A 25,477-nucleotide genomic window follows, 5' to 3' on the forward strand; every position below is an offset into this window, starting at 1 on the left:
TGATCAATCGGTATGCATAGGGAGTAAAAACCCACAATCTTGCCTTATAATCAAGATAAAATCTATAGCAGTACATTCGCATCTGTTGACAGAACGTGGATATTAGCCTCTGAACTGTGATACATCTTGCCTCCACGCTATTGCCACTTCCCAATTGTTTGTTGTTTTTTATAGCCAAAGTATGTGATAAGGTTAAGATAAAAATGAATTTCTCAAGCACAACCTTACTTGCACAATCTCAGCAATGCTTCAACATACTAACTATATCATTCAACACTCAAAAACAGTGATGATAAATTAGCCTTCACCATAAATTTCATTAGCTCCCCACCCCATACCTCTTGAGTTTTTTAACAGTCTTGTGTGTACTGCCGCTGACACTACTGGGAGTTGGTATTTTCCCGTTGCTTGCTTTAGATAATAGGCCCTGTAGGCTTGGTTAGCTATTTGGAGGAACTGGGTGACGTTATCTGCACCAACAAAATCCAGATTTATCTCCAGCTGAATGCGATAAATTAGCTTGGTTGGAAATCCTGATTCAACAAAGCCTTCAAAGAATTTGTTTCCCTGGGGTTTTTGGGTGGGCTTTAAAAAGAGTTGGCACCTCTCAACAAGCCCTATTTTCCTGTATAGGTAAGTGAATTTGGGAAGAACAAATTATATTTTTATTCTGTTACCTCTAGGCTATATCAGACCCAATCCAAATGTTATGGTAACAGCATGGTTCTAGCTCCTTGATAGAGGTTCTTTTACGATCCATAATCAATTCCCCACAAGCATGGCCTGGGTGAGTGATGTCTCTATGCCATCATTATTTGCCTGTTCAGGTAGCTTAGCACTGGTATAGACACCACAAGATCTGAGATGTTATGTTAAACCAGTCCCTACTATACAGAAGTGTTTTTTTCATTGACAACCACACTACTACAATTAATGCTCAAATAGGCCCACTTTACAAAGTACATGTCATCTCATATTCCATAGGTACTCTCCTGATCGCCAGATAAGCAAGGCAGCAGACAAGAGTGCTGTGATCTCCATAGCTTCACAAGGGGAGGAAGAATACAGCCTTAGAAAGCTACGAATACAAAGCAAGGAGACAGCCGAGAGATGACAACCTTAGATCAAGAATGTTCTGAAGCGCTTCGCATAAAGCCTAGATAGACACCACACTCACTTTTACAGTTGTGTGAAAGTTGGGCTAACCCATAATTTCTCTTTCAGGCTTTTTGAAATTTTCTGAACAGTGTTAAGATGTGAAAAAATGTTTACAAGAGGTTTGTTTGGGGAAACGTTAGTATAACGTAGCTAGTTTATATAAGAATAATACCAAGCCTCATTAAAACCACAACATTTAAACACCACCACTGAAAGCTAATAAAATGCAATGAACATTTGTGCATCTGAACGTACCATAGCTCAATGTTAGTTTGTTCATTGTGTTTTAATGGCTTTTAAAACAGTTACCTAGGATAGCACCCTTTCTTGACTTTTTTCAGTCGCACTTCATACAACCCTCCCCCTTTTTACTTTTACAAAAACGTTTCCCTGTTTTATCTGCATATTTCCACTCTCTCTTCCAGATATTAGAAAGTGTTAGCAAGAGAAAGACCCAAAGCAACATTTGCTTTTCATTTGTAAAACGCCTAGACTTGAAATGCTTGTAATGTAATTCAGAGCAAAAGCAGGCTTTCTGAAAGTGAAAAGGAGATTTGGGGCAAAGTTATGTAGAATGGAGTACCCAAGACATATTTGCAGGTGGTAGAATGCTGCCATTTTAAGTACAAGACAGAGTTGAGTTGCAGCTCACACTTGGATCTGCTCTCACCCTTTTGGGATTCCCCCCCCCCCCAGTTTGGGCTGTAGGGATTAAAACCACTGTGATGGGCTACTTGCATGCAAACAGTTTACTGTGCAAAGCATTTCCCACATGACACGAGTTTATATCGGCCACCGTATGCCCTTTTAAAATACAAATCAGCCGAATGCTGTTGAATTTCAAAGAGAGGCCTCACCTGTATGCAGGCTTATTTAACAAAAGGAAACCAAACCATTCTTCATTTATTTCATAGCCTCTGAAATATATATTTTAATGTTAAATTCATTTGGACATGTCTGTTCTCACAGCCATGGTTAACAGATCTAGAAATGTCAAATTTGGAGCATGTGAGCTAGTAACTAATATGCTGTGACTTCTGTGAAGACAAAACAATCCCACATTAAACAAATCATCAGTATCATGGGGATGGATATCAGTTTGATGATTCTGGGTTTGAACTCCAACTTTCTGCTGAGTTCTGGACATGGGTCTTCCACCCGTCAGCACAAGCAAATTCTTGATATACCTGAAACTGGGAGGTGGCAAATGCTCTGCCTTTCCTTGCCGAGTTGTATTTTTGTTTAGTTTCACTGCAGTTGGTTGGAACAGTTATAACAGCACTCAGCTAGAAATTGCAGCTCTGCCCAGATACCTTGAAATTTTCTCTTATTCACAGAAATGTTTGGAAAAGCATTGAGGGATTTAGGAAGAATTTAAACTCTTCAAAACTCGATATCCAAATACATGTGAGCTAAGTAATCATTTTCAATCATTGCATTAGATGAATTAGCATAGTTTACTTTGATGTGTCTTATAATGGTGCTATTATTTATGACTGGTGTATGTATTGGCATCCTTCTCCTGAGATAGTAAACTGATCCACCAAAACAGAATGGTGTTCTAGTTTCACTCAGAGTCAAACTTTATGAAACGAATGGACCTACCTTAGTCATCATGTCCTTACCTTCAACAGGTCTCCTCTGAGTAAAACTCAGTTGAATGCCACGCACAGTTAAGAAAAATAAACTCTACAGTAGGTGTCCAGAACTAGTTGTATGCTTGCTATGCCATTAATGTGCAAAAACAGGGCAGAAGTGGGATAGCACTGTAGCCCGGCCATGTATGGTCAAAAGGACATGTTTTTAAAATTCTTGTAGTACAAGAGAAAGGTACAAAAGATGTTTTGGGATTTCCAGTTCAACTGTAGGAAAGTTAGTATCACTTTAATGAGGTAGTATCTCTACAAAGGAACCCAGAAGTGGACCACTCATCCAGGATTCATGATGAGATTCAGGCTGCATCAGCCAATCATGGTGTGTTCAGTTACATGTATCACATTTGGTAGAAGCATCCATTTCTCAATACTTAATGTGCTTTACTTTCTCTTTGAAACATATTGGATATTACTGATGATTGGAATGCCATTACAAGTGGAAGTAGATTGTGTTTACCAAACCCAAATTACATTTTACTAAACTTGTTTAACATTTTGAGGAGACTTTTGCTTCAGTGACAACTAGAAAAGGCTTTTGACTGTGTGTGTGGTTCCAACTCATTCATATGCCCACTCCTTTGGATTGTGGCAATTATATAGATCAATGACAACTTCTGTTACAAGTACTTGTCTGTCTGTGATAACAGCATTATATAAAGTAAACTCTTTATAGCATATTTAAGTATTGATTTGTTGATGCAGGAAATATAAAGGAAAGCACGCTAGACTTTGAGGTCCATAACCTACGTAGGATGAATGATTATGGGTTTTGTCTGCAAAATAAGTCATTGGAGCCCCATTTCTAAAAAAGTTACTGTATCTAATCCTTCTGTTTTGGGTACTTGACATTTGTTAGTAGAGTCTGTATTTTGGCAGAGAAAGAAAAAACATGTCTTCAGTTGTATCAGGAAATATTTTATCTTCATAACTGACAATCTTTAAAATCTAAACTCTGATAAACTTAGTTGTTCAGTTTGTTTTGTCATTTAATGAAATATTTGAACCAGCATGGCAAAATAATTATGATTCATCAATGTGTTTTACATGAAACCTCTGAACTCAAAGCATGATTTCTTCACTTTGTGTTTTAAAAGTAAAGTTTCAAATTGCTTTAATTAAGGTGAATTGTCACATTACTGTGTTCCTGTTTCAGTACTCTATAATGCAGTTATCAGTTTTGTTTTTCTTTTATACATCAGTTTTGTTTGGAAATGCTTCCCCAGGTCTTTAAGTTGGAAAATATTTTGCATGTTTCTTTACACAAGTCATTATTTAGATTATAGGAGCAAAAATGCAACATTCTTACTGATCTGGGAATGTTGTGTTTTTAATTGTAGACAAGCTTAATGAAAGGCTATGCAATGAATTAGTTCAAAATATTTCCTCTCTTTGTTGTTACGAAATAAAAGTTAAAGGAATATCAAACTTTTAAGTCCTTTCAAAAGACCATTTAGAAGATCCTACCCCATCCCAAGCTAGTTTTTTAAAATTTCCAATTAGGATCATAACAGGGCAATTTTATGCATATCTACTAAGAAGTTAAGCCCCAGTGAGTTTAATGACACCACCAGGTAATTGTATATGGTTTCAGGCACAATATTTGTAGAATACTGACTCCCTCCCAAGAGAAATGGTAGTAGCTATGTGGATAAAATATTGAAACAAAATACTCTTATGGGACCTGTTACTAAGATACTTGAGAGTCACCACTTACTGAACATTTGTGCAGATGCAGCACTGAGAATCAAACGCCCTTGCTTTTAAATTTTTATTTCTTTGTCATAGATAGCTTATTTAATATTGTAATGCTATATTTGCTCTGTAGCATCCTGGATTTTCATGAAGGCAGGGCAGGGGAGTAAAAGAGAAGGCAGGTTACACAACAGCCGTGGTTGTGGCATGGGAGCATGAAGGGACTAACCCTGAGAGGCAGAAGGCGGTGGTTTAAAACAATAGGAAATATCTGAATAGATTGGGAAGGGAGAAACACTGAGGCATTTAAACATTGTTTGTTTAAAAAAAAAAAAACTTTACCAAGGAGAAATAGTAGAGATGGTTATGATACAGAAGCCAACGTCAGAAAGCCAGCGCAGCGAAGTCATTCTCAACTTGCTTCTTGCTGTACTCAAACCTTGTAGTGTTTCGTGTTGGTATGAACCCATTTTGTTAACTCAGAAGAAGGATGCATAAGCAGCAGCTTTAAGATGAGTGCATGCATTCAATATGTGCAGCTGCTTTTTTTGGTTTTGTACTTTGATATCTTGTCCACAAGCATTTGGGGGTTCTCTTCCTGGCGTTTTCTTATTGTATGGAATGCATGGATGGTGATGTGCTGTCCCCCTTTGTCAGTGATTTCATACTGTACTTGCTTACTGTCACTAGGTGCCACTATAGTGCTGATTGCTTCGCTGTTCACTTTAGCATATGTGAAATGCAACAAACTCTTGAGTGTCCTGGCCACTAGGAGATGGACTTCTGTAGCATCTGGGGGGCCACAGGTGACCCATCCCTAATGTAAGGACCCCATTTAGCATTATTCAAAGCAGCTGTTGATAGCTCCATCTTCCATGAATTTGTTTAATCCGCTTCTAATTCCCTTTAAGCTAATGATAATCACTACAACTTTTAGCAGTGAATTTCATAAATGAATTCTGTGTTGTGTGGAGAAATATTTTTGCTGGTTCAGAATACCCCGGCAATGAAATTTCATTTGATGCTAAGTTCTAGCATTTTTGACAGAGGGAGAAGAACTTTCCCTTTATCCATTATACCCAAGCAATTTATATACTGTACTTTTGTAGATAATATGAAGAGAATGAATACACAATAGTTATGACCCCCCTCACTGGATTGGGGCATGCTATCATAACAATAATTGCAAAAAATAAAAATATGCCAAACTAAAACCTTGCCATTTTTGCTTTTACAGAAGGCCAATTAATGGCTCCACTTAGCAACTGCATCCCATTTGGGTATGCCAAGATCTCCTCATTTATGCATATAATATGTTATTAACCATTATTATCACACTTATTTTTCAAAATTCCAAGCATTTCCCATATTTGCCTCAACCAAATAATGATGTAAGTAAGGATCCAAACACATTTCAACTCCAATCTTTATTATTATTTTTATTAAAATAATACCATATATTATGTAACTTTTTAATTCTTAGGAAAAGTTCGGTCACATTCATGAGAGCTGATGTAGCTTTAAGATTCTGGCACTGAACTAGATAACCCTCAAGGGTCCCTCTCAAAGCTAAAATTCTACTACTGTATTCCCTAAAAGACCAAGATGCTTATTTAGTAATGCTATGGAACTACCACCACCCAGCTCCCACGATACAGGGCACTTTTTACTCTAGCGAGCATTTAGAGGTTAAGGTGCACTGAAGCTGCCCCCCGTTTGGGGGACACTTACAAATTTTACATTCTCTTTCAATGACTTCACCAGCAGGTACAAAATTTTCATCATCAATGGGACAAGCACACATTTCACAGCCATCCTGGGGTCTTCCTATATGCTTGCAAGCTGGAGAAATCTTCGGGCAAGTGGAAGCGCAGGCAATGTTATGATCTTCTCCACATGTACACTTTCGGGTCCCAAAGTCAATAATCACAGACTGTCCCAGGAGAAGGATGCCATCTTCGTAGCCTTCCTCGATACAATATTTCTTCAGAAACGCAGGGCACTTGCACTGAGGGATGCAGCGCGGACAGCACTGGTCCTCACTAGTCACGGCTTTGTGATTGTCAGGACAAGCTAGGCAGAGAACAGCACTACAGTCTGGCCTGTGATGCTTGCAGTCACCATTTTGTAGGAAGCAGCAGCTCAGCAGCAGGCAGAGGAAGTGCTCAGGCTTCATTACTCTGGATCAAATGCAAAGAGGCCCTTTTAGCAGCATAGCAATTTTTGCTCATTCATTGCTTTCTATTATCTTGCCCAAGTTTGCCTTTTTAAATACAGAGCTAATGCCCTCTCTCAGTAGAATACCAATTTACATAGCATTTTCTCACACCAGGGGCACAAACACTCATTACATAGCACATTGCAATAGGCCTCGTTCCTGCTGGGGTGTGTGTGTGTGTGTGTGTATTAGTGCAGTTTTAAAATGTATTAAATTTCCAAGCTTTAGCTTCATAAAATTTGAGGAGTGCTAAAAATCAGTAACATTCTGTTAAAAACCTGTTACTGCAGAAGGAAGGAAGGATCTTGTGCAGCTCTTTCTATTTCTTAAAAACAGCAAACACATTTCTAACTTTTATTGGGTCAAATGCTTAGCTGATCTATGAAAAGGGGAAATAACTTTAGTTTACCTGGATCGGCTTCAGGTGTGGGTGTTGCAAATGGTTTGCTCCCCAGGTAGTGATATTTCTTCAGTAGCTGTTCAACTGGAAGGTATGCTATTTATAATGTCACAACAGAGGGAAAACCCATAAACCTGAACAGCTGGGAGGAGCTAAGAGCCCTTTCTAATATATTACCAGTGGGTCTTTTATTGTAGTATTATTTATTGTCAAAAGTTTTTATATTCCAAATTATGTAAGCAGAAAGCATTTACAATTTGCATTCTAACAGCTGGGATCCTCTCTATTTATCTATATAAGAAAGCTTCTTACATTTAATGGAAGTACATCCTGTAACAATAATGAGTACATTTTTGACAGATAATCTTTATTCTAAACAATAATGACATAAAATAACAAAAAATGAGCCTCTGATGATTACTAATAGGAATCCCATTTTGAGTCAAATAGTACTTTCTCATAAAAGTATAGGACTATAGTTAATTGTCCCTTGTTTACTATTCCATAGTTCCTTAAACCCTTGCCAAACATGTCCAAATTTTCTTTATACGGGTAAAAAAATGGAGACAAGATAATCTATATAAGCGCCTTGATTAAGAAGTAGGTTTTACTACCCTCGTTTTATCGGGGGGAATGGAAGTGGCTCAATGGGTGGCATGGAGCTGCTATGGTCAGTTACTGGCAGCTGGGTCACTGTTGCTTATTGAGCAGCAAGGGACAAGGCAAGATGCAGGTTGGCACATTACAAATGCACTGGCATTTATCCTCTTCAGAATAGCCTGCCATTCCGCAACAACATTTTAACATTTTGTACACGTGGAATTACACGTCAGTCCACAGTTTAGAATGGGCAATAAATGTCAGGCGACAAGGCAGCAATGACTTTTTTATTTTTTACTTGACAGGAAAAATGTGGGCTAACCTGCTTAAAATCTGCTTCTACCTGCTAAGCATGTTCCTATTTTAACTGCAAACCTCACACCATGCCCTTACCTAGTTAACATTTGCCCCATTCCTGTGACTGGGTTGAATCACAAAAGATTGCCTGGATGAGGGAGAAATGAGCTTGTCTCATGGCCTTGGGTCAAGCAAAGCTTGGTGTTTGTCATGTAGTTGGCCCTGCACAGTGGAGCACGTAAGGCTGTCCTGGGCTGTTGGCTTGAAGGAAGGAGTCCCTAAACTTATGCCCCCACCATGCTCCCAGTTATAATCACTCCCCAATGCCTCCTATTCAAAATGGAGAGAAGCGTCAATTGATCCCTTTGCAAATAGCAGACAGTGAGTGAACAGGCTGTACCGGTAATTCTGAAAATAATCATAGTGATTCTGCTCTGGCCAAACTACGTGACAAACTCACCATCTATACTTTCATCCCACTTTCCTTATGTGATTTCTCTTATACTGTCTGGTTTAGCCCATAAAGAAACACTCTGAGCCTAGACAAGTCTACACCGTACATTTAAGCTGTATAATCCCACTTTAAACAGTCGTAGCTTTCCCCAAAGAATCTTGGGAATAGAAGTTTGCTAAGGTTGCTGAGAGTTCTTCAAAGACCACTATTACCATCACAGAGCTGCAATTCTCAAAGTGGTTTAACAGCCAGTCTCTCTTCCCAGAGAACTCTGGGAGCTGTAGGTCTGTGAGAGGAATGTGTTGGTGAATACTGAACTGTTAATACATTGGAATAAAAAATTAACAGGATATCTGGTGAAAATAAGAGCCAGGATTTTTAAAAACACAAAAGGGAATATCTGTTCACATATTGCACAATGAATGAACACGTGTAATTATCTTTTGTTTGTGTCTAGCCAGCAATACAAAAGGCTTTTCTAATTAACCTGGCTATTGTGGTGTCGGTACCATTGTAAGGAGCACTCTGTCAGCGATGTCACCGATTTTCATGTGCGTACTTTGAGACGTAGTTAAGCTCCCATTAAAATGATTGCATAAATTCCTGCCATGTCTGTGAATCACTTTCATAAGCATGCCAACTTCTAATTCCTAGAAGTCTTGATTGTCTAGCCAGGCAAAAATATGTAGTGCCATTTTGCTGTAAACAGCATCCACATGAGCTGCATTCAGTGACCCTCATTTTAAAATATCTGAATTTTCATGCATGGGAAATGTTACACTGGAACAGTCTGTTGGTGGGCTCAGTCCAGAGATCCATGCATGCAAATGGATGTTTTATACAACTACTATCGTATTGAGCAAAACCCATGTGGTGGCATACAAGATGCAGATAAGCATTTCTGCCCATACTGAGAGATGGAGGGGAGAGTGTACCCATATCTACTCTGTGATAGGTTCCCCTGAGATAGTATCATATAGGTATATGCGTATAGTATCGACAACTGGCCTCAGGGCAGTCTCACCCATAGGGGCTAGTGGCGCGGCGCGCCGGCCCCCCCAGGGGCGCCCCCGCGAGCCCCCCGGCATACCGGGTGCCCCCTCCCCAACCCCCCCCCACAGATGAGCTGTCGGCCGGGCGCTTGCGCGCCGGCGGCTCAGCCGCTGCCGCCCATGCCGGTCCCAGGCGGGCTGCAAGCCAGCCACCCTCGCTTCCTGTCCCGGGAGCACTGGAAGGGCGCGCAGAGCCCCACACCACTCCAGAGCCACCCCCCTCATCCCCCACTCACCCACCCCCCTCCCGAGGGACGGCAAGCGTGGGAGGGAGGCAGCGGAGAGGCAGCACGCCGGGGGCGCTGGAGGGATCGCCGCGCCACGGCGGCCGATCTCCCTAAGACGGCCCTGATTGGCCTCCTTACTTGTATGGGCCAGTCATTCCCCATCCCCAACCAATCTACAGTGGAATCTAGTTATAAACATCACATGTGGTTGAGTGCTTCGTGGGTGAGCATTTTCGCTGTGCAGTGGGATCTAATGCTGGCTTGCACATGCACAGCAGCTTGTTCAGAGCATCTTAAACCCCCATCTTTGTTCACAGGGTAAAGTGCTTGGTTAGGAAAAACTACATACAAAAAAAGGAAAAGGGTACAGACAAATCGCAGATGAAAAGGTGCACAATAATCAATGGCCAGTATAGCTGTTGAATTCAGCTTTCTTTCTGCTAAAGGAAGTTCCTCAACTTCACAAAAAGGTGGGACTGAGCAACGGGAAGTAGATCACGGCCCCCGTTTCTGCAGTCTACTCAAAGACAGAAAGCTACATTAGAGACTGTCATTATATAGCTAAGTAGTTCTGATGCTATGCACTTAAGAGTGCAAGTCTACTGTTTACTGCTCTGCTTTATGAACTTCTGCGGAATTAAAATCATCTGTTCTGTTTTCTGCTATATTGAGGGGGGTGGAGTCACCATTATGAACTGAATATAACACTTTGGGTTGCAAGAAAGGTCAATTAAATGTAATTATAAGCTGCTTTCAAATTTCCATTCGATGTGAAGGCAGATACAAATTACTCTCAATGGGACTTAATTACAACTAATTTTGGTGTCTAGATTGACGTAATCTAGTCGCTATTGTGCTTCATAGGTAGTTCCTATAAGGCAGGGATGAGGAACCTCAGACCAGGGGGGGCAAATGAGGTCCTCCAAGTATCTGTATCTGGCCCTTGGGACTCACCTATCGAGACTGTATTTCCCCAAACTGATATTCATAGGTGGGTTACAGAAGTCATCAACATGTGACTGTTTATCTTTACCAGAATCAGATCTCCTTAAGCCCTACCCTGCTATGGCAGTTCTATGACTGTCAGACTCTTAGAGGTAAGAACCATTGGTATGCATGTGGTCTCCTATGCCCAGGAACCTTTCTTGGTCAAAAATGTTCTAAGAGGTTGATGCAGCAGTGAGTTGCAGCAGCATACACCTCCAGGATTCAGCCATAACAGCAGGAAGGCGTTCTCTGAGGAAAAGGGGGCTTAGAGACATTCAACCATCTGTACAGTCCCAGTTCACACTTCCCTTGTACAGGCAAACAGTATTATTGTCAGTTCTACAATCAAGTCAGGCAGCCTTTGCATCTGTAGTATTTCTTTATTGCTCTGCCAGCAGATTTTGAAATGCATTTACCAGTCAATGTTAATGCAAACAACAAAATGTCAGATAAAAATCAAGGCAACAAGGCACCCTCACAGGAGAATCCATTTAGTCTATGGCTTCCTCCCAAGAATCTTATTTTTTTTAACATGCTATCAAAGAATAGCTGCTTATTTTAATTGTAAGTGATCTTGTCCAATCATCCTGATCCCAAATTATTTCCCTTGGTGGCATTTAGGATGAGCATGGCTATGAACATAGCAGACCAAGAACAGCTAGGCAAATTAAAATAGAAATACTAGATACTAGTATAATACTATACTAAATACAAAGCTAATTCTAAAATAGAAAGCCATACTTGAAAACAAAACCATATACTTAAAGATCTTCTGCTATTTCTCCACAGATTCTGCCATGGAGAAAATTCTTTCAGAAGAATCTGATTCGAGTGTCACATCTCTTCGTTCCTGGGTCTTGTTTTTGGGGGTGACAAAGCTGAGAAGATCAACAGCTGTGACCACACCAAATACCATCTGTTTCATGAAGGAGCTGCCATCTGCATTGTCTGGAAGAAGACATAAATGAAGGAAGATTACATACTGTTGACGCTTCCAGAGTAGCACTCAAAGAAACCCACAAGCAGTGCTATTTTTCTAGAAAAAGAGGCGCTGGATCTCACCATGAACACCTCCCTCGTTCTCTTAGAATGGCAATGGAGCCCACCTGAGAGGTGCCAGAACTGAGTTCCCCCTGAAAAAAAGCCCTGCCCATGAGGAAATGTTATCTTTGTTTGTGGCATCTGGAAACTTTTTCCTTCATACCACTGTCCAATTATGAACGTTGGGGAGAAGATGGACAAATAGAAGTTTTTCTCCCTCTCACCATGCTGTGAAATGAAGCTGAATGCTGGAGATTCAGGACATGCAAAAGGAAGTACTTATTCACACAGTTCACAGTTAAAGTATGGAAGGATTGATCGCTACCAGCTAGGATGCCTTTAAAATAGGCTTAGACAAATTCTCAGAAGAAAAGACTACTAGCCACAATGGCTATGTTCAGGGCTCCCCCCCCCAAAGGTGCCACATGAACTAGCAGAGGAAGGGGGTGCAGTAGGTGTGGTCCCAGGTGTCATCCCTGAGGGGGGTGACATCACTGCCCCGCCCCCCTGGGATGCTCACCCTGTCCCCATGGGTGGCTAGCCCCGCCCCTGGGTCACAGCATGTGTGCCGCTCCGGGTGCCGGAGCAGAAAGCTCTGCCTCTGGCCACATGACCCCAAATGTCATCAGGGGGATGGCACCCCAACACTACAGAACTGCCGGAACGCACCAACGAGGTGCCGCAACGTGACAAGGAGGTGCAGGAACTCAGTTCCAAATGGAAAAAAGCCCTGGAGGCCAGTAGCTGGGAAAAACAGCTGTAGAGGATGCTATTGCCATTGGGTCCTGTTTGTGGGCTTCTGATAGGCATCTGGCTGTCCACTGGGAGAACAGGATGCTGCCCAGGGTGCCTTTGGGCTGATGCAGCAGGGCTCTCTTTATGGTGTTAACAATCCCACCCCAATCAGCTTGGGACCCGCATACCTGAAAGGTCACTCCCACCCTGTGTGGTTGATCCTAAGCATTAGATGGCCATTAAAATCTGAACTGTGGGCATCTCTCAAATGCAATGGATGGAGGCTTGTTGGAATTTAGACAAACGTGAAGTCGCCTTTGTCCATAAAATGGAGCTGTTGGAGCTGGCCGTGCGCCCAGCCACACGAGGCACGTGGCACCACCTCCAGTGTCCACATATTAGGCATGGATGTCTGTAAAGGAAAGCCAAAACATATAGGCTTTCCTTTGCAGATGTCTACAATGCTACCTTGAGCTCCTTGGAAAAAAGCTGGGCTATGCTATAAATGCAATAAATAAATTAATAAATGGTAAACTAATATACTAATATATAATGTAATGCCTTTCATGTATATCTATTTCATGGTTTGAAGGGCATATTAGGTCATCTCTAGGTGTGTATGTGTGTGTATGTATATATACACACAATTAGTACAGGTAGTATGACATTTTTATTTTTACTGGAAAAGCTACTTACATTGCTCCAGCTCATGCACAACAATAGCAAAATGATCATTTTCCAGGATGTGTGAAAGCTTTCCAAGGGTATCATCCAGGCTAATCTGTAGTAAAGTCCCAAACAAAAAGCGATTCAAATTGTTACTAGACATCTAGGACTCAGTTTACATAAAGTGGTGACATACTGCTGGAACCACATGGAAGATGTAAGGTATGAGATGGACACTTAATGTCAAGTACTCCTTGTTCCCTCTGAGGTTGTGCTTAGATGACCTACACCCCACCTCAGTTTTCTTGGGGGAGAAAAGATGTTCCAGCAGTGTCTTGGCATGAAGGATCCTGCTTCTGTGTTACTTCCTCTATGGAAGGCTGGGGAGCCCGTGGTTCTCCAGATGTGGATGGACTCCAACTCCCACCAGCTCCAGTCAGCATGGCCAATGGTCAGGGATGATAGTTGTAGTCTAGAAACATCCAAAGGGCCACGAGATCCCCATCCCTGTCCTATAGTGCTGTAGCAACAGAACCATCTTAAATGAGGCAAGATCTCAAGATGACAACCTACTTGAACCTACCCAGAATACTCATATCCTGGGTTCATTCCCTGGCACCTCCAGTGTTTTGAAATTGCCTCCTTAGCTTAGTTGGTAGAGCATGAGACTCTTAATCTCAGGGTCATGGGTTCAATCCCCATGTTGGGCAAAAGATTCCTGTATTGCAGGGCGTTGGTCTAGATGATCCTTGGGGTCCTTTCTAACTCAGCTTTCACTCTTATTTCATGTATCTCCCATCCTCATCCTTTGCCCTAGGCAAAAACTCCAAAACAGGTACTGGGCACAGATTACCTTGGAAAACTGCTGATACATGACCTTCATCACTGGGTCTGAGAACTGGGCAGTTCCTGCCAGGACGGAGGAGAGGATGTTGCTCAGAGTTACCATCCCCAAGATGAGTCTTCAAGAAAACACACAGTTGTTTGGTTTTTTTAAAAAAAGCAAAATGAATGCAGTTGAATTTTCACAACACAGAGATGAGAGCTCCAGCAGTTCATGCATATACAGAGAAGACACGGGACAAGTTGGGTGGGGTGGGGAGTTCACTTTCTGCAACATCTGCTGTGGCTCAGTGGCATGCAAGGTTGCCACTTTTAAAATTAGACCAGTACCAATGCCCCTATTCAGCTTGACTGGTGGTAGGCCAATACTGAACATAACTGGGCACTTTGAAAATGCTCCAAAAGTCACAAACTCTCAAAGGAAGCTTTTCAATAACACACCATCAATAAGAGTTCTAGGTCCTTTGAACCAAAGTGGATGTGACATAGCTCTTGAGAGTGACATAGCTCTTCCCTATGCCAGCTGTGTGGGGAGGGTGGCACAAGAGGGAGGAGGAGTTTGAGGCTTTGCCTCCTTGCCAAACCACAAAGCAGCAATGCCTGGTGCTAAGCCTACAGGAATCCTTCATGTGTAGGCACTGTCCTTGCAATAGATTGGCTAAGGCCCATATTACTCCAAGTGTTTCTTTAAAGATTTCAGTCATTATGTCAATGATAGGCTGTTTCTCATTAGTGCCTTATACGGTAAAAACTGTGGAATTCTCCTGAAGACTATACTGACTGTTAGAATAAGAGATTTACCCTGATTCTGCAACAACCGGTGCCTGGTCGTACGCCTTCTCACGAAGGATTTCAATGGCCTTTTGACAGTTCACATCTGGGAGGAGAGTCAGAGGGGCTAAGAGGCTTAGCTTCTGCACCTTGATAGTCCACCACCTATCACCGGGGGGGGGGGGAGAGAGAGAGAGAGAGAGAGAGAGAGAGAGAGAGAGAGAGAGAGAGAGAGAGAGAGAGAGAGAGAGGAAGGACAGCAAGTGGTGTTAAACCCCAGCAGTCTGCTCTGTGTCTTCTACACACACATACGGTATATAAATTTTGAAAGGACTTAAGGAAATGGTTTGCAGCCCAGCAAACTATTTAGGACTGATTCCTACATTATATTTTCCAGGCCCAGCACCTGGCATAGTGGGGCATTTTCCAGGACCCACTGGCAGGGCTCACTGGGACTGATGCCTGGTTTTACCCACCACCACCAGTCTCCCTCCTCCTGCTTACATACTAACTCACTTAGTACAGGTGCTGCATTGGGCAAGAAATCTCTTGGCTCCTAGCCCATTACAGCATCACCCTTGACGCTCAGAACTGGACTCACTTACTTGGGCAGCAGCTCTGCTCCCGGCTTCTTACAGTGCCACTGGCACGGAAGCCCAGAAATGAACACAAGGGAGAGGCTGGCAGGTACCACAATGCCTGTGGGGGCTCGCATGGCAGGCACTAGGGCGCTGGAGAGGAATACTGTGTCCAGCGCCTCCAAAATCTGGAGCCAGGCCTGACGTTTTCCAACATGGTCCCATCTGCAAGGATGTAACACTGGGACAAAAAATATTCGCCAGCCCAACTATCCTTATGCTTCATAATACACCTGTCCTTGTGCATGCTGCATGGCAAAGCACAGAAGAGAATTAGGCAGAGCGTGTAATGCAAATCATGATGGATCAAAAAGGCTTAGCTGCAGTCTGCGATCTACCCACTGAGCGCATCTGGATTTCATCAACAAAAAGCTATTTCGGACTCCATTTTTTAAAAGTGAAAGCATTAAGGCATATTTTTATCACTGATACAAACTAACAGTCTTCGCTTTCTCCTGCCCTACCATTCAGATTCCTTTTACTTTATGTCAGGCAAAATTAACAGGCGTAGCGACTCTGAGCCATACCAAGGATGATGCTCTTCAACATCTTCTTTTAGAAATCCATTCTTGACCATCCATTTGTCGTTCAAAAATTTAGACCTAGAGATAATAAAGACAGAGACCTTGTGCTAGACTTTGGTGTTGCATCCAAGCACCCATTACAGGACTAGCCTATGTTTCAGAACCAATCTACCTTAACCACCATTTCCTAACCTTCAGGCACTCATAGAATGTAAGCATCTTTAAGTTGCCCTGAGTTGAACACCCAACATTAAGGGACTTTCCGCACTTGCCATTAATAGTGACATAGTTGCTGTTTGATTTGCCATTTAAAAGAGTGGATTTGAAGGCATTTGTCTGCAGCTTTGGTCACATGTCGCTGTTATTATAGAGTGAGTGTGGGTTTTCCTTCCCACATGAATGGCGGGTTGTGCAGCAATGGAGAAATGTTCTGTGGCCATAGTCACACCACTTATGGTCCTCCAGCCAATAAACACCAGAGTTATGAGCCTCCGCATGAGGGTATTCCTTTTGCAGCTTTTTCTGTGTGTACAAAGTACTTAGCATTCCAGAATTCTAATCTTGTGGGATTATAGGATATTAAAAGAGGAACTGCATACCTGCCAGAGCTATTGCAGACCTGGATATTGCGATGAAGTTTTGTCTGCATCTAATAATGCATGCTGTCATTGGCAGTACTTTGACTCAGTACCATGGCCTCTAGCCGCCTATATCTTTCCTCTGAACTGAGTTTTCAAACTGATATCTTCCACAGGTAGGAGGAAAGTGGTACAAAACAGATGTCCCCCAAACCATACCCACCAATTCACAATCCCTCCACACAGAAACAGGGACTATGCTTGTACAAACACCGCACCAATGAAGATACTGAGTATCTATTCTGAATCTTTCACAAATGTCATGGTTTTTGTGGTAGAAGGAAAAGCGGGTTTTTGGAGTTCATTATGCCGGAATACAAGTTGAATGATGCCAATGTCGTGTGGCAGCATGCCAAAAACAATCCACACACATACACAACTAGACCACTAGAAATGATAAGTGTGGAAAGGCCCCAAGAGTCATTCTAGAAAAACTTGGGCTGGGTGTGAACCATATACTAAAATCCATAACAGTTGATATGACTTGCAAGACTTCTGTTTCTTCTGCTGAGAGCTATAAAATTTTCATAACACTATCCATGTGATAATGTAACAATAACAGGAGTTGTCTTTTTTCATTCTCCTCCACATCACTGAACTGAAAGTAATTTTATGTCTAGTGATTTACAAGTATCTGGTATCAACAGAATTAGGCCCTCATAAAACTCGCTTCCTGCTTCTTTGTTGACAGTTTCCTCACTGCTGTTAACGTAGTATGAGAGCAACAGCTCACATTCTTTTACTATCCTCACAGAATCTTCCTCTTCGACCCAGGGGCTTCTGTAGACAGGAGAGCAGAAATGAAAGAAGGGATTGTCTCTTACATGTAGTTCCTTACAGAGTCAGGCAGGAGGACAACACAGCGCTGACCCTCTTTCAGATGCTTCGCAGCTTTCACAGCCACAGACATGGCACTGCCTGAGCTGCCCCCTGACACAGGAAAAAAAGAGATTACTACTCAATGAGCAACAATTAAACAATGACTTAGATACAGCCATCTCCAACTTGGTGCCCTCCTGAGCCAATGGTGGGGAACTGATGCAAGAAGGCAGCCCTGCTAGTGTTCAGTGGTGTTGTTGCATTTTTAAAAAAATCAAGGATAAATGTCTTTCTCAGACAGTAGAGTTCTAAGCTCAGAGGTGAGCAGATACCAAACTTGCAGAATCTACTCTTTTTAAAAATTTGAACCCCAAGATTCACCAACTGGAGTTGATGAAGGGGGGAATAGGTGAGGGAGGCAGGGGTGGAGATCATGCACCTAGAATTAAGGAACTGGGTCCCCTTCTGTTTTCGGCACCAGAGATGAGTTCAATACTGTCACACAAAAATCCACTTCACCCCATTTCGTGCCCAAAAAGTACACCTTCGCCCGGCAGCACCGTGGCCCATAAATTGCAAAATACTGGGCAAGGGTGTGTGAGAGAGAGCCCAGTTATTGTTGTTGCTATTGTTGAACAAATGCACGTCAGAAGGCATTGCAGCAGATCCTGATCTACCTTCTGCTCACCCCTAATCTAGAGTAGCTTTTAAAATGCCAATAAGGATTGTGTGAAAGGCCCCTTAAATCAGACTACGAATTGGTTCCTTGGGTAACCTTTCTGCTCAGACTCTGAACAATGCTTTCCAAGAAGTCATTTGCCATTTTTTTTTTTGCAAAGGGCACGATTTAAACAATGGATCTTCAGCAATGCTTACCACAGAGCAAGCCCTCCTCTCTAATCAGTCTTCGTGCCATAAGAAAGGATTCCTTGTCATTGCTCTTGTACCACTGATCTATCACCTAGAAAAGAAACAAAATATGGAGTTTTAAGGTTTCAGGGGCCTTTGGGACTTGCACCTCTGCTACACGTAATGGGATGGGGGCAGAGAACCAACAGATTCTTGAGGGCAGTTTCAAAAAAGGTCATTCTTTTCCCCTTTCAGTAAGCTTAGTTATATCTGTTTTTAACTTTCCTTAGCATTTCAAAGATAAGGTGGGATATACAAATACATTCTCACCTGCAGCAAACAGGTTTTTCTGGTGTGTGTTTCCCCCGCTCCCAAAAAATCTGGAAAACGTTTGTTATCGGAGGGACAAAAATCTTTTGAGAAGTATGCCTCTCTCAAAGCATTTTCAGCTAGGCTGCAATCCAATGCACATACGGTACTTGAGATTAAGTCCCATCAAAGCCAGTGAAATTTACTTCTGAGTAAATGTGGACAGGATCAGGCAGCTTTTAAAAAGCACCACAATGTTGCCTATCATCACCCTCTGGCTGCAGTGTTAATACAGTACACTGCTGTTTTAATCAATTTCAGGCCACTTCCCTTCAATTTATGATTAAAAGTTATATGAGATGCTGCAGCAGAGTCTCTCCTATGACTTTTGCTGGATGATAGTGAGTACTAGGGCCGTGGACGTTGCTACCATTCAACTCTGGTTCCAGTGCGCTCCCACTGCTGGTATTTGAAGCCACTTGCACATGAAATTAGCCAGAATCCATATCTATCCTGTAGTTTCTTGAGAAATACTGCACTTTGATGTGCTTTTCCTCGAATCAACTTCCGTTTAATTTGAAAACGGAAGCTACATTCACTTCACAGTTAAGCTGAGATGTGTACATTAGACAACTGTTGCTCATATACAGATGACAGCACATGCGTGGATGACAACTTCATGACTAAAGGGTGGGGGTTTGGGGAAGACTCTAGTGCAGGCATAGGCAAACTCCGGCCCTCCAGATGTTTTGGAACTACAATTCCCATCATCCCTAGCTAAAAGGACCAGTGATCAGGGATGATGGGAATTGTAGTCTCAAACCATCTGGAGGGCCGGAGTTTGCCTATGCCTGCTCTAGTGTGAACAGCAATGTGCAAATGCGACTTCAAATGCAGCAGTGGGAAATGGCCTTGTCTTAAGCAGCTGCCATGTACCTAGCCAAAGAATCAACCACCCTCAGCAACTTTTAATGCACCTCATGTGATTCTGAAAATTTTCATTCAGAGTCAAATGACACCTCTCTATCTCCTGCCACTTACAGCTCTGTCAAGGACAGTTGGGAGAAAGTCGTGCCCAATCCCTTCCACCTCCATTGTTGTATCCTCTGCTGATACTGTGTTCAGTGAGCTGGGCAGGGCCACAATGGAGCCATCAGGATCCACTCCAACAATCTGTGAAGGAAAATTAAAAAAAATTAATTTAAAAAAATTAAAGGAACAACCAACAACTTCACACAAAAATGAGTATCTCGCCCTTGGAACCCTCAAGCAAAGGGGAAACTGCACTTGCCTGGTCAGGCCGAGGCTTAGGTTTGAGGGGCACATGTAGATGCTACTGTGTGAGACCGCGGTGACTGCGCATAAGATTTTAGCTGTGTGCATCTGGTATTTGCAACTCCTTCAGGAGCAGAAAGAGTCTGGCACACTTGGGGAATCAAATGTATGTCCGTACAATCTCCTTGCTGAAGCAAGAAGTTGGCTTGTGTTGGACCTCCTCCCCAGGCCCTGATGGTCCCTGATGGCATGAATGATGTTCCCATGGGCCTGGGTGTCTGGGCCAAGCCAAACAAGCCTTTTCACCTACTTTGCATTCAGGACATTTCTCTTTCATCTTTCTGGCAATTCCAGAGATGCTGCCTCCTGTTCCAGCTCCAGCCACAAACATATCAACTTTGCCTGCAGTGGGAGAATCAATCAATCAGACAGACAGAATACCTTTCCCCAAGCTCCAAAATGCATAGCTCTAAATAAAACACAAGCATTTAGGATTAAGAAGCTTTAATTAAGATAAACTGTTGTTCATTGGCTACAACTTCCTGGTGTGTTTTTGCAGTGCAGGCTCGAGGGAATGGAGCCTGCCCATCATACCGGTACTTTACATTTTTACTGTGTGATACACCAGAGTAAGCCAGCAGCTGCATGAAATTGTATTAGCTCTTAACTAGGAACTTTTAAAGAACTGTTTCCTTTTATGTTTGTGCAATTACCACTGCATGTTGGGATGGCAGCACTTACATGACTTTCCGGTGAGTGAGTAATTGCTGCTACTGCTTACCAGGAGGGAAAGAGGAGAGGCAGTGGGGAAGCTGGCACCATGTAAACACACCATTAGAAGCAATGGGTTGCCCCTGCTGGTAAATACTTGAGGGGGCTATCCTCCTCAAAAAAAGTTGATGGGCATTGCCATTCAAATGGTGTGTGTGCCGCGTCTTGTGGTCAATTATGTGGGCGGGGACTTACCTGCCTCCCCCCCCCCATATTTTATTTAAGTTGTCACCCATGCTCGTGGAACTGTGGAATTAATAAACTATCAGGGTTAGATAATTGTAAGCAAATCCATTGAGTCTTAAGCATATATTTGATTGTGGCCCTAATACATTTCACTGTAAAAGGCAATAACCACAAGCTAGTAATCTGCACCTCAACTAATTTTGCACACAGAGTAGACTCATTGAAACTAATGGGCCTCTCTTAGTCATGTTCATTCCTTTCAATGAGTGTGCTCTGTGTAAAACTTCATATATTCAATATGTGAGAACAGGCAACGGTGGTTATATCCACGACCATTTCTAAAGACATCTTTGTAAAATAACATAAGCTGAGCAGCATGAATATCCCTAAAATAATTATACCGTCACATTGCTCCAGAATCTCCTCAGCTGTGGTGTCATAGTGCGCCAGCGGGTTGCTTGGATTTCTGTACTATTGTTGTAAAGGGAACAGAAGAAAGGGAAAGTTACTGTCAAATGGATGGGGTCAAATGCAACACTGTAGAGCAGGCATGTCCAACAGGTGGCTCCCCTAAGAAAAGCTCAACATTTTACCTCCTTCCTAAAAAAAAAGCTCAACAACTTTGACTTGAACCAAAAAAGGGGGTAGATCACTGCCAGTTTTTAACTCTGTGAGTAGATTGCAGTCTCTTGGGAGTTAGCCGCCCCTGCTGTAGAGAAAGCAGACAGATAATAACCATGAAGACTCTAGGAAAGAAATGCCTTGCCAGACCAGAACAAAATGGTCTGCAAGATGCCTCTGGGAAGTTCACAAGCAGCGCATGAGATCATTTTGGCTGCAGCACAGAGAGAGACAGAGAGTGGCAGCAGGGCCCTTATCAGATCAGCTGAGAGACCAGCTGCTCTGTAGCTCTTCCTCATCCTGAACTCTTTTCACTCAAGTTGAACAAATAACAACCTTAACATTGGAAACAGAAGAAATGATGCCTAGAATGAACAGTTTAGTTCCCACCCCCGCCAAGTTTAGCAAGATCAGAGAGCAAACATGGATGTGTGTATCAATAGGCTGCGAGCTTCTTTGTTTTACTCCTAGTGCCAAATGCCTGAAACAAGGGTAAGCAAACTATGTTTACTAAGAAGCTGTGACATTTTTTTAAAAAAGGTACGCATTAGATATCAAATATTTTTGAATCACAGGCTAGTGTCAACAAATTAGACAGGTAGAAGTTGTTCTTTTTTAAAATCAAGTAATTCAATCAAGGCACTTCAATAAGGAATATATTACCTGATCCAAAATATGTGAGTTTGGGATTTCATTTTTCAGTTTCCAAGCAACACGGACATTTGATTCTGGGGCGTCGTATCTCGTGCAGGGAGTTCTTACGATCTCAGCCCCGAGGGCTCTCAGGATATCCACCTGGAGGGGCGAAAGGTAAACTCCAGATTTCCAGCCTCCAAGTCTTTCACAAGAAAAAAGAAATGCACAGCATATACAATCCATATTTAAAGGTTTTTAATTTAAATTTCGGCCCATCTCAAAGGTCAGGCAAGCAAGTAAAAAAAAAGAAAAAGTTAATTAAAAGCAGCAACGTATTACTCCCCCATACCACTGCTGGTTTAACTGTAGCCACCACAAGGCAGAGTACCAAGATTTATGCTGGTTCACAGTGACAATGCAGTCCCTATACTTATGCATGTAGAAGTACAATGTATGGGACTGATTTCCAGAAAATGTGAATGGGACTGCAGCATGAGTTTCCCTGAAGATAACTACTCAGATCCAAGGTCCCAAATGCATCCCAACATCCTCACAAAGCTCTTCTTTGTGGAGGCTTTTCCATTCATTTCAAACAAGGAGTTCAATTCTGCACATGCAAAGAAACGACCACACAGTTCTGCTACAACATCATTGAAATTACACTGATAAATTCAGCATAATCGACACCATAAGAAATCACTGGGCCTCATTTCCCAGCTCCACGAGGGCGACACTTGCTTCCCCACTGACTTCCACATTGGGGGCAGTTGTGTGGGCATCATGGAGATGTGCAACACATGAAGCTACTGCGCCCAGCATGAAAATAAACTCTGAACCATCTGTTTGCCCTGGAGCTCAAGGAAACCCATGAGTGCGATTCCTCCTGCACTCTGGTATAACTGGTATTTGGAGTGCAACCTTTGACATAGTACATGGCAGCTTTTTACATCTAATAATTTCAAGTTATCTGTAATGGTGATACTCTAACCCGGCAGCGGCTTCACTATGTTCTGTGAGGCGCTAAGGATCAGCAGATAACCACTTGCAACAGCCCCTCAAACACACAGGGTTGGCTAGTTTTCCTTTTATGAAGCATTAGGATGGAAGAAACCATGACAGCTCAAATCAAAACAGACTTTGACCATGGCTGGGGCCACTTATGTTTAATCAGTCAGGAGGACTCTCTCTCTCTCTCTCTCTCTCTCCTCTCTCTCTCTCTCTCACCTTCTCCATGCTCATTTTCTCTGGCATTACAATGATGCAGCGATAGCCCTTCACTGCAGCTGCCAGGGCAATTCCAATCCCTGGTGGATAAGTATGAAGGAAACAAAAACAAGACAAATAGAGGAGTTATTCAACAGTAGCAAGATAAGCAGATGTTTCCAACCTCCTCTCTTTCCCACTTCTAAACTGAGCAACTTTCAACTCTTCACTTTTTGAAGAAATGAAATCAGGGAACAGGTCTTGAAAGTATCCCATTGAGGATCTTTGATATTTGTAGCCGGAGAACATTAAGACAGGATGAAGCAAGCTGGCTTTTGCACCAGTATAGCATCAACATGATGCGACACTGGATCTAGACCCACACCATACATTGAAAGCACATTCCACGTGCATTTGTAGCAAAAAGAAACCTGGGGGTTGTAGTTTAAGAGCACTAGGTATTGTATTCTGTGAGGGATACACTGTACTTCCCAGGATTCTTTTTGGGAAGCCGTGTGCTTTGAATGTATGGTGTGGGTGTGAAAGTAAACCTGAGCAGAGTGGATCGGGCAGGAAGAAGGTGCAGTGAGTTCTGAAGCAAATCAGAACACAAGAAGTTCAGTTGCCCTTTCTCCCATCTGCCCTGCTGACTGCTTAGTTAAAGCCACCCCACTGGGTTTCCTCGAAAGACATCATCATCATCATCATCATCATCATCATTATTATTCTACCATCATTATCATTATTATCATCAACTTTATTACCTGCTCTTCACCAGCAGGTCCCAAGTCAAGTTACGAGAATTAAAACAGATTACAAAATAGGGTAGGTTCTGAAAGCACACATCTCAAGTGTCAAAGGTCAGGGTAAAGAGGTAGGTCTTCAGCATTCACTGAAAGATGTACAATCGTACCTTGGTTCTCAAACAGAATGCATTCTGGGAGTCTGTTTGACTCCCAGAACTGTTCGAAAACCAAGGCGTGGCTTCCGATTGGCTGCAGGAGTGTCCTGCAGCCAATCGGAAGCTGCAGAAGCTGCGCCGGACCTTCGGCTTCTGAAAATGGTTCAAAAACCGGAACACTCACTTCTGGTTTTCCATTGTTCAGGAGCCGAAACGTACAAGTTCCAAGGCATTCAGCACCAAGGTACAACTGTATAGTGAAAAAGCCACAAACACCTCTGTGGGGAGGGAATTCCACAACTAAGGGGCTGCCACAGAGAATGCCCCCTCCCAGACCACCACTTCATGGACTTCTGAAGGAGGTGGAACTGGTGGAACTAACAAATGGGTCCCCCTCTGTTGACCTTAACACATGGAGAGGTCTGTAGGGAAGGAGGCAATTGTTCAGACATCATGCCCCCTCCTGTCTTCCCTATGAGAGAAGAACATAACGACAGAGGGGAAGCAGAGCAGTGCCCAAGTCCTAGGCAAGATCTTGGTCCATTTCAAGCCCTTACTTTTAGATAGACAAGTTGTGGCACAGCAATAAAACTGCTAGCGCATTTGCAAAGCTAAGCAGGGTCTGGTATGATTTCTAATACCAGAAAATTGTTGACTAGAGCCATAGGGGTTGCTCAATTACACTTTTCAAGATGGCCACCGGTCCACCCTATGACTGCACAGAGACTTCTGTAGCTCTTTGATCTGAATAAATTGGAACCCTGAGAAGCATAAAAGAACGGTTTATGTTTTTCAAGACTCGGTGGAGTAAGGTTGATGAGATCATAAAGCCTTGCTGCATGCTTACGGGGTGGGGGGGGGAGATTGGAGTAGTCTCTTTCTAACAAGCAAAGCAGAAACAAAGGGGATAATTGTGTTTCCTATAGTATTGGACATGAAAGCAAATTGCACCTAATCTGTGTGCGCGCAGAACAAAAACGGCACAGATGTTAAGCCCTTCCCATGACTAGTTTGCAGTGTGCTTCTGCTGTGCACTCAGGTTTCATTGGGAACGAGTGGTGGAGGCAGCTGTCGCTCATTGAGATGAGGAGGCCGACTGGGGCTTTAGCATTAGGTGTCAGTGCAAGAGGAGAAGCAAAGCGGATTCAGAAATGAACCATGGATTTCTCTGCTATGGGGAATAATGGGGGTAGATTTGCCCACCACCCTGGAGTTTCCATATCCTGTCCTCAATGGAGTTTTATAGAAACGGCTGCTATATTTGACCAAGATCAAAGAAACGTTCAGGAATACAACACCAAGCACAGGAGC

General features: G+C 42.7%; 1 protein-coding gene and 1 non-coding gene across 4 annotated transcripts in view; one reads left to right on the forward strand and one right to left on the reverse strand.

Moving 5' to 3' along the window:
• Positions 1-11,105: 11,105 nt before the first annotated feature.
• Positions 11,106-25,477, reverse strand: part of LOC117045745 (cystathionine beta-synthase-like) — a 31,552-nt gene continuing 17,180 nt past the window's right edge. For all 3 annotated transcript variants that reach the window (XM_033147096.1, XM_033147097.1, XM_033147098.1), the window contains exons 5-16: positions 23,287-23,366; positions 22,090-22,221; positions 21,207-21,276; positions 20,159-20,250; positions 19,615-19,746; positions 18,292-18,376; positions 17,421-17,526; positions 15,962-16,036; positions 14,827-14,961; positions 14,036-14,144; positions 13,213-13,297; positions 11,106-11,688 (exon numbers count right to left, since the gene is read on the reverse strand). In XM_033147096.1, the coding sequence (XP_033002987.1) occupies positions 11,516-11,688; positions 13,213-13,297; positions 14,036-14,144; positions 14,827-14,961; positions 15,962-16,036; positions 17,421-17,526; positions 18,292-18,376; positions 19,615-19,746; positions 20,159-20,250; positions 21,207-21,276; positions 22,090-22,221; positions 23,287-23,366 (1,274 nt within the window). In that variant the 3' untranslated portion in view covers positions 11,106-11,515. The remainder of the gene's footprint in view (positions 11,689-13,212; positions 13,298-14,035; positions 14,145-14,826; positions 14,962-15,961; positions 16,037-17,420; positions 17,527-18,291; positions 18,377-19,614; positions 19,747-20,158; positions 20,251-21,206; positions 21,277-22,089; positions 22,222-23,286; positions 23,367-25,477) is intronic.
• TRNAK-CUU lies at positions 13,820-13,892 on the forward strand. Its single transcript has one exon. It is a non-coding gene; the product is annotated as a tRNA-Lys (tRNA).

Source organism: Lacerta agilis, chromosome 4, assembly GCF_009819535.1.
Source record: "Lacerta agilis isolate rLacAgi1 chromosome 4, rLacAgi1.pri, whole genome shotgun sequence".
Classification (NCBI taxonomy): Eukaryota; Metazoa; Chordata; class Lepidosauria; order Squamata; family Lacertidae; genus Lacerta; species Lacerta agilis.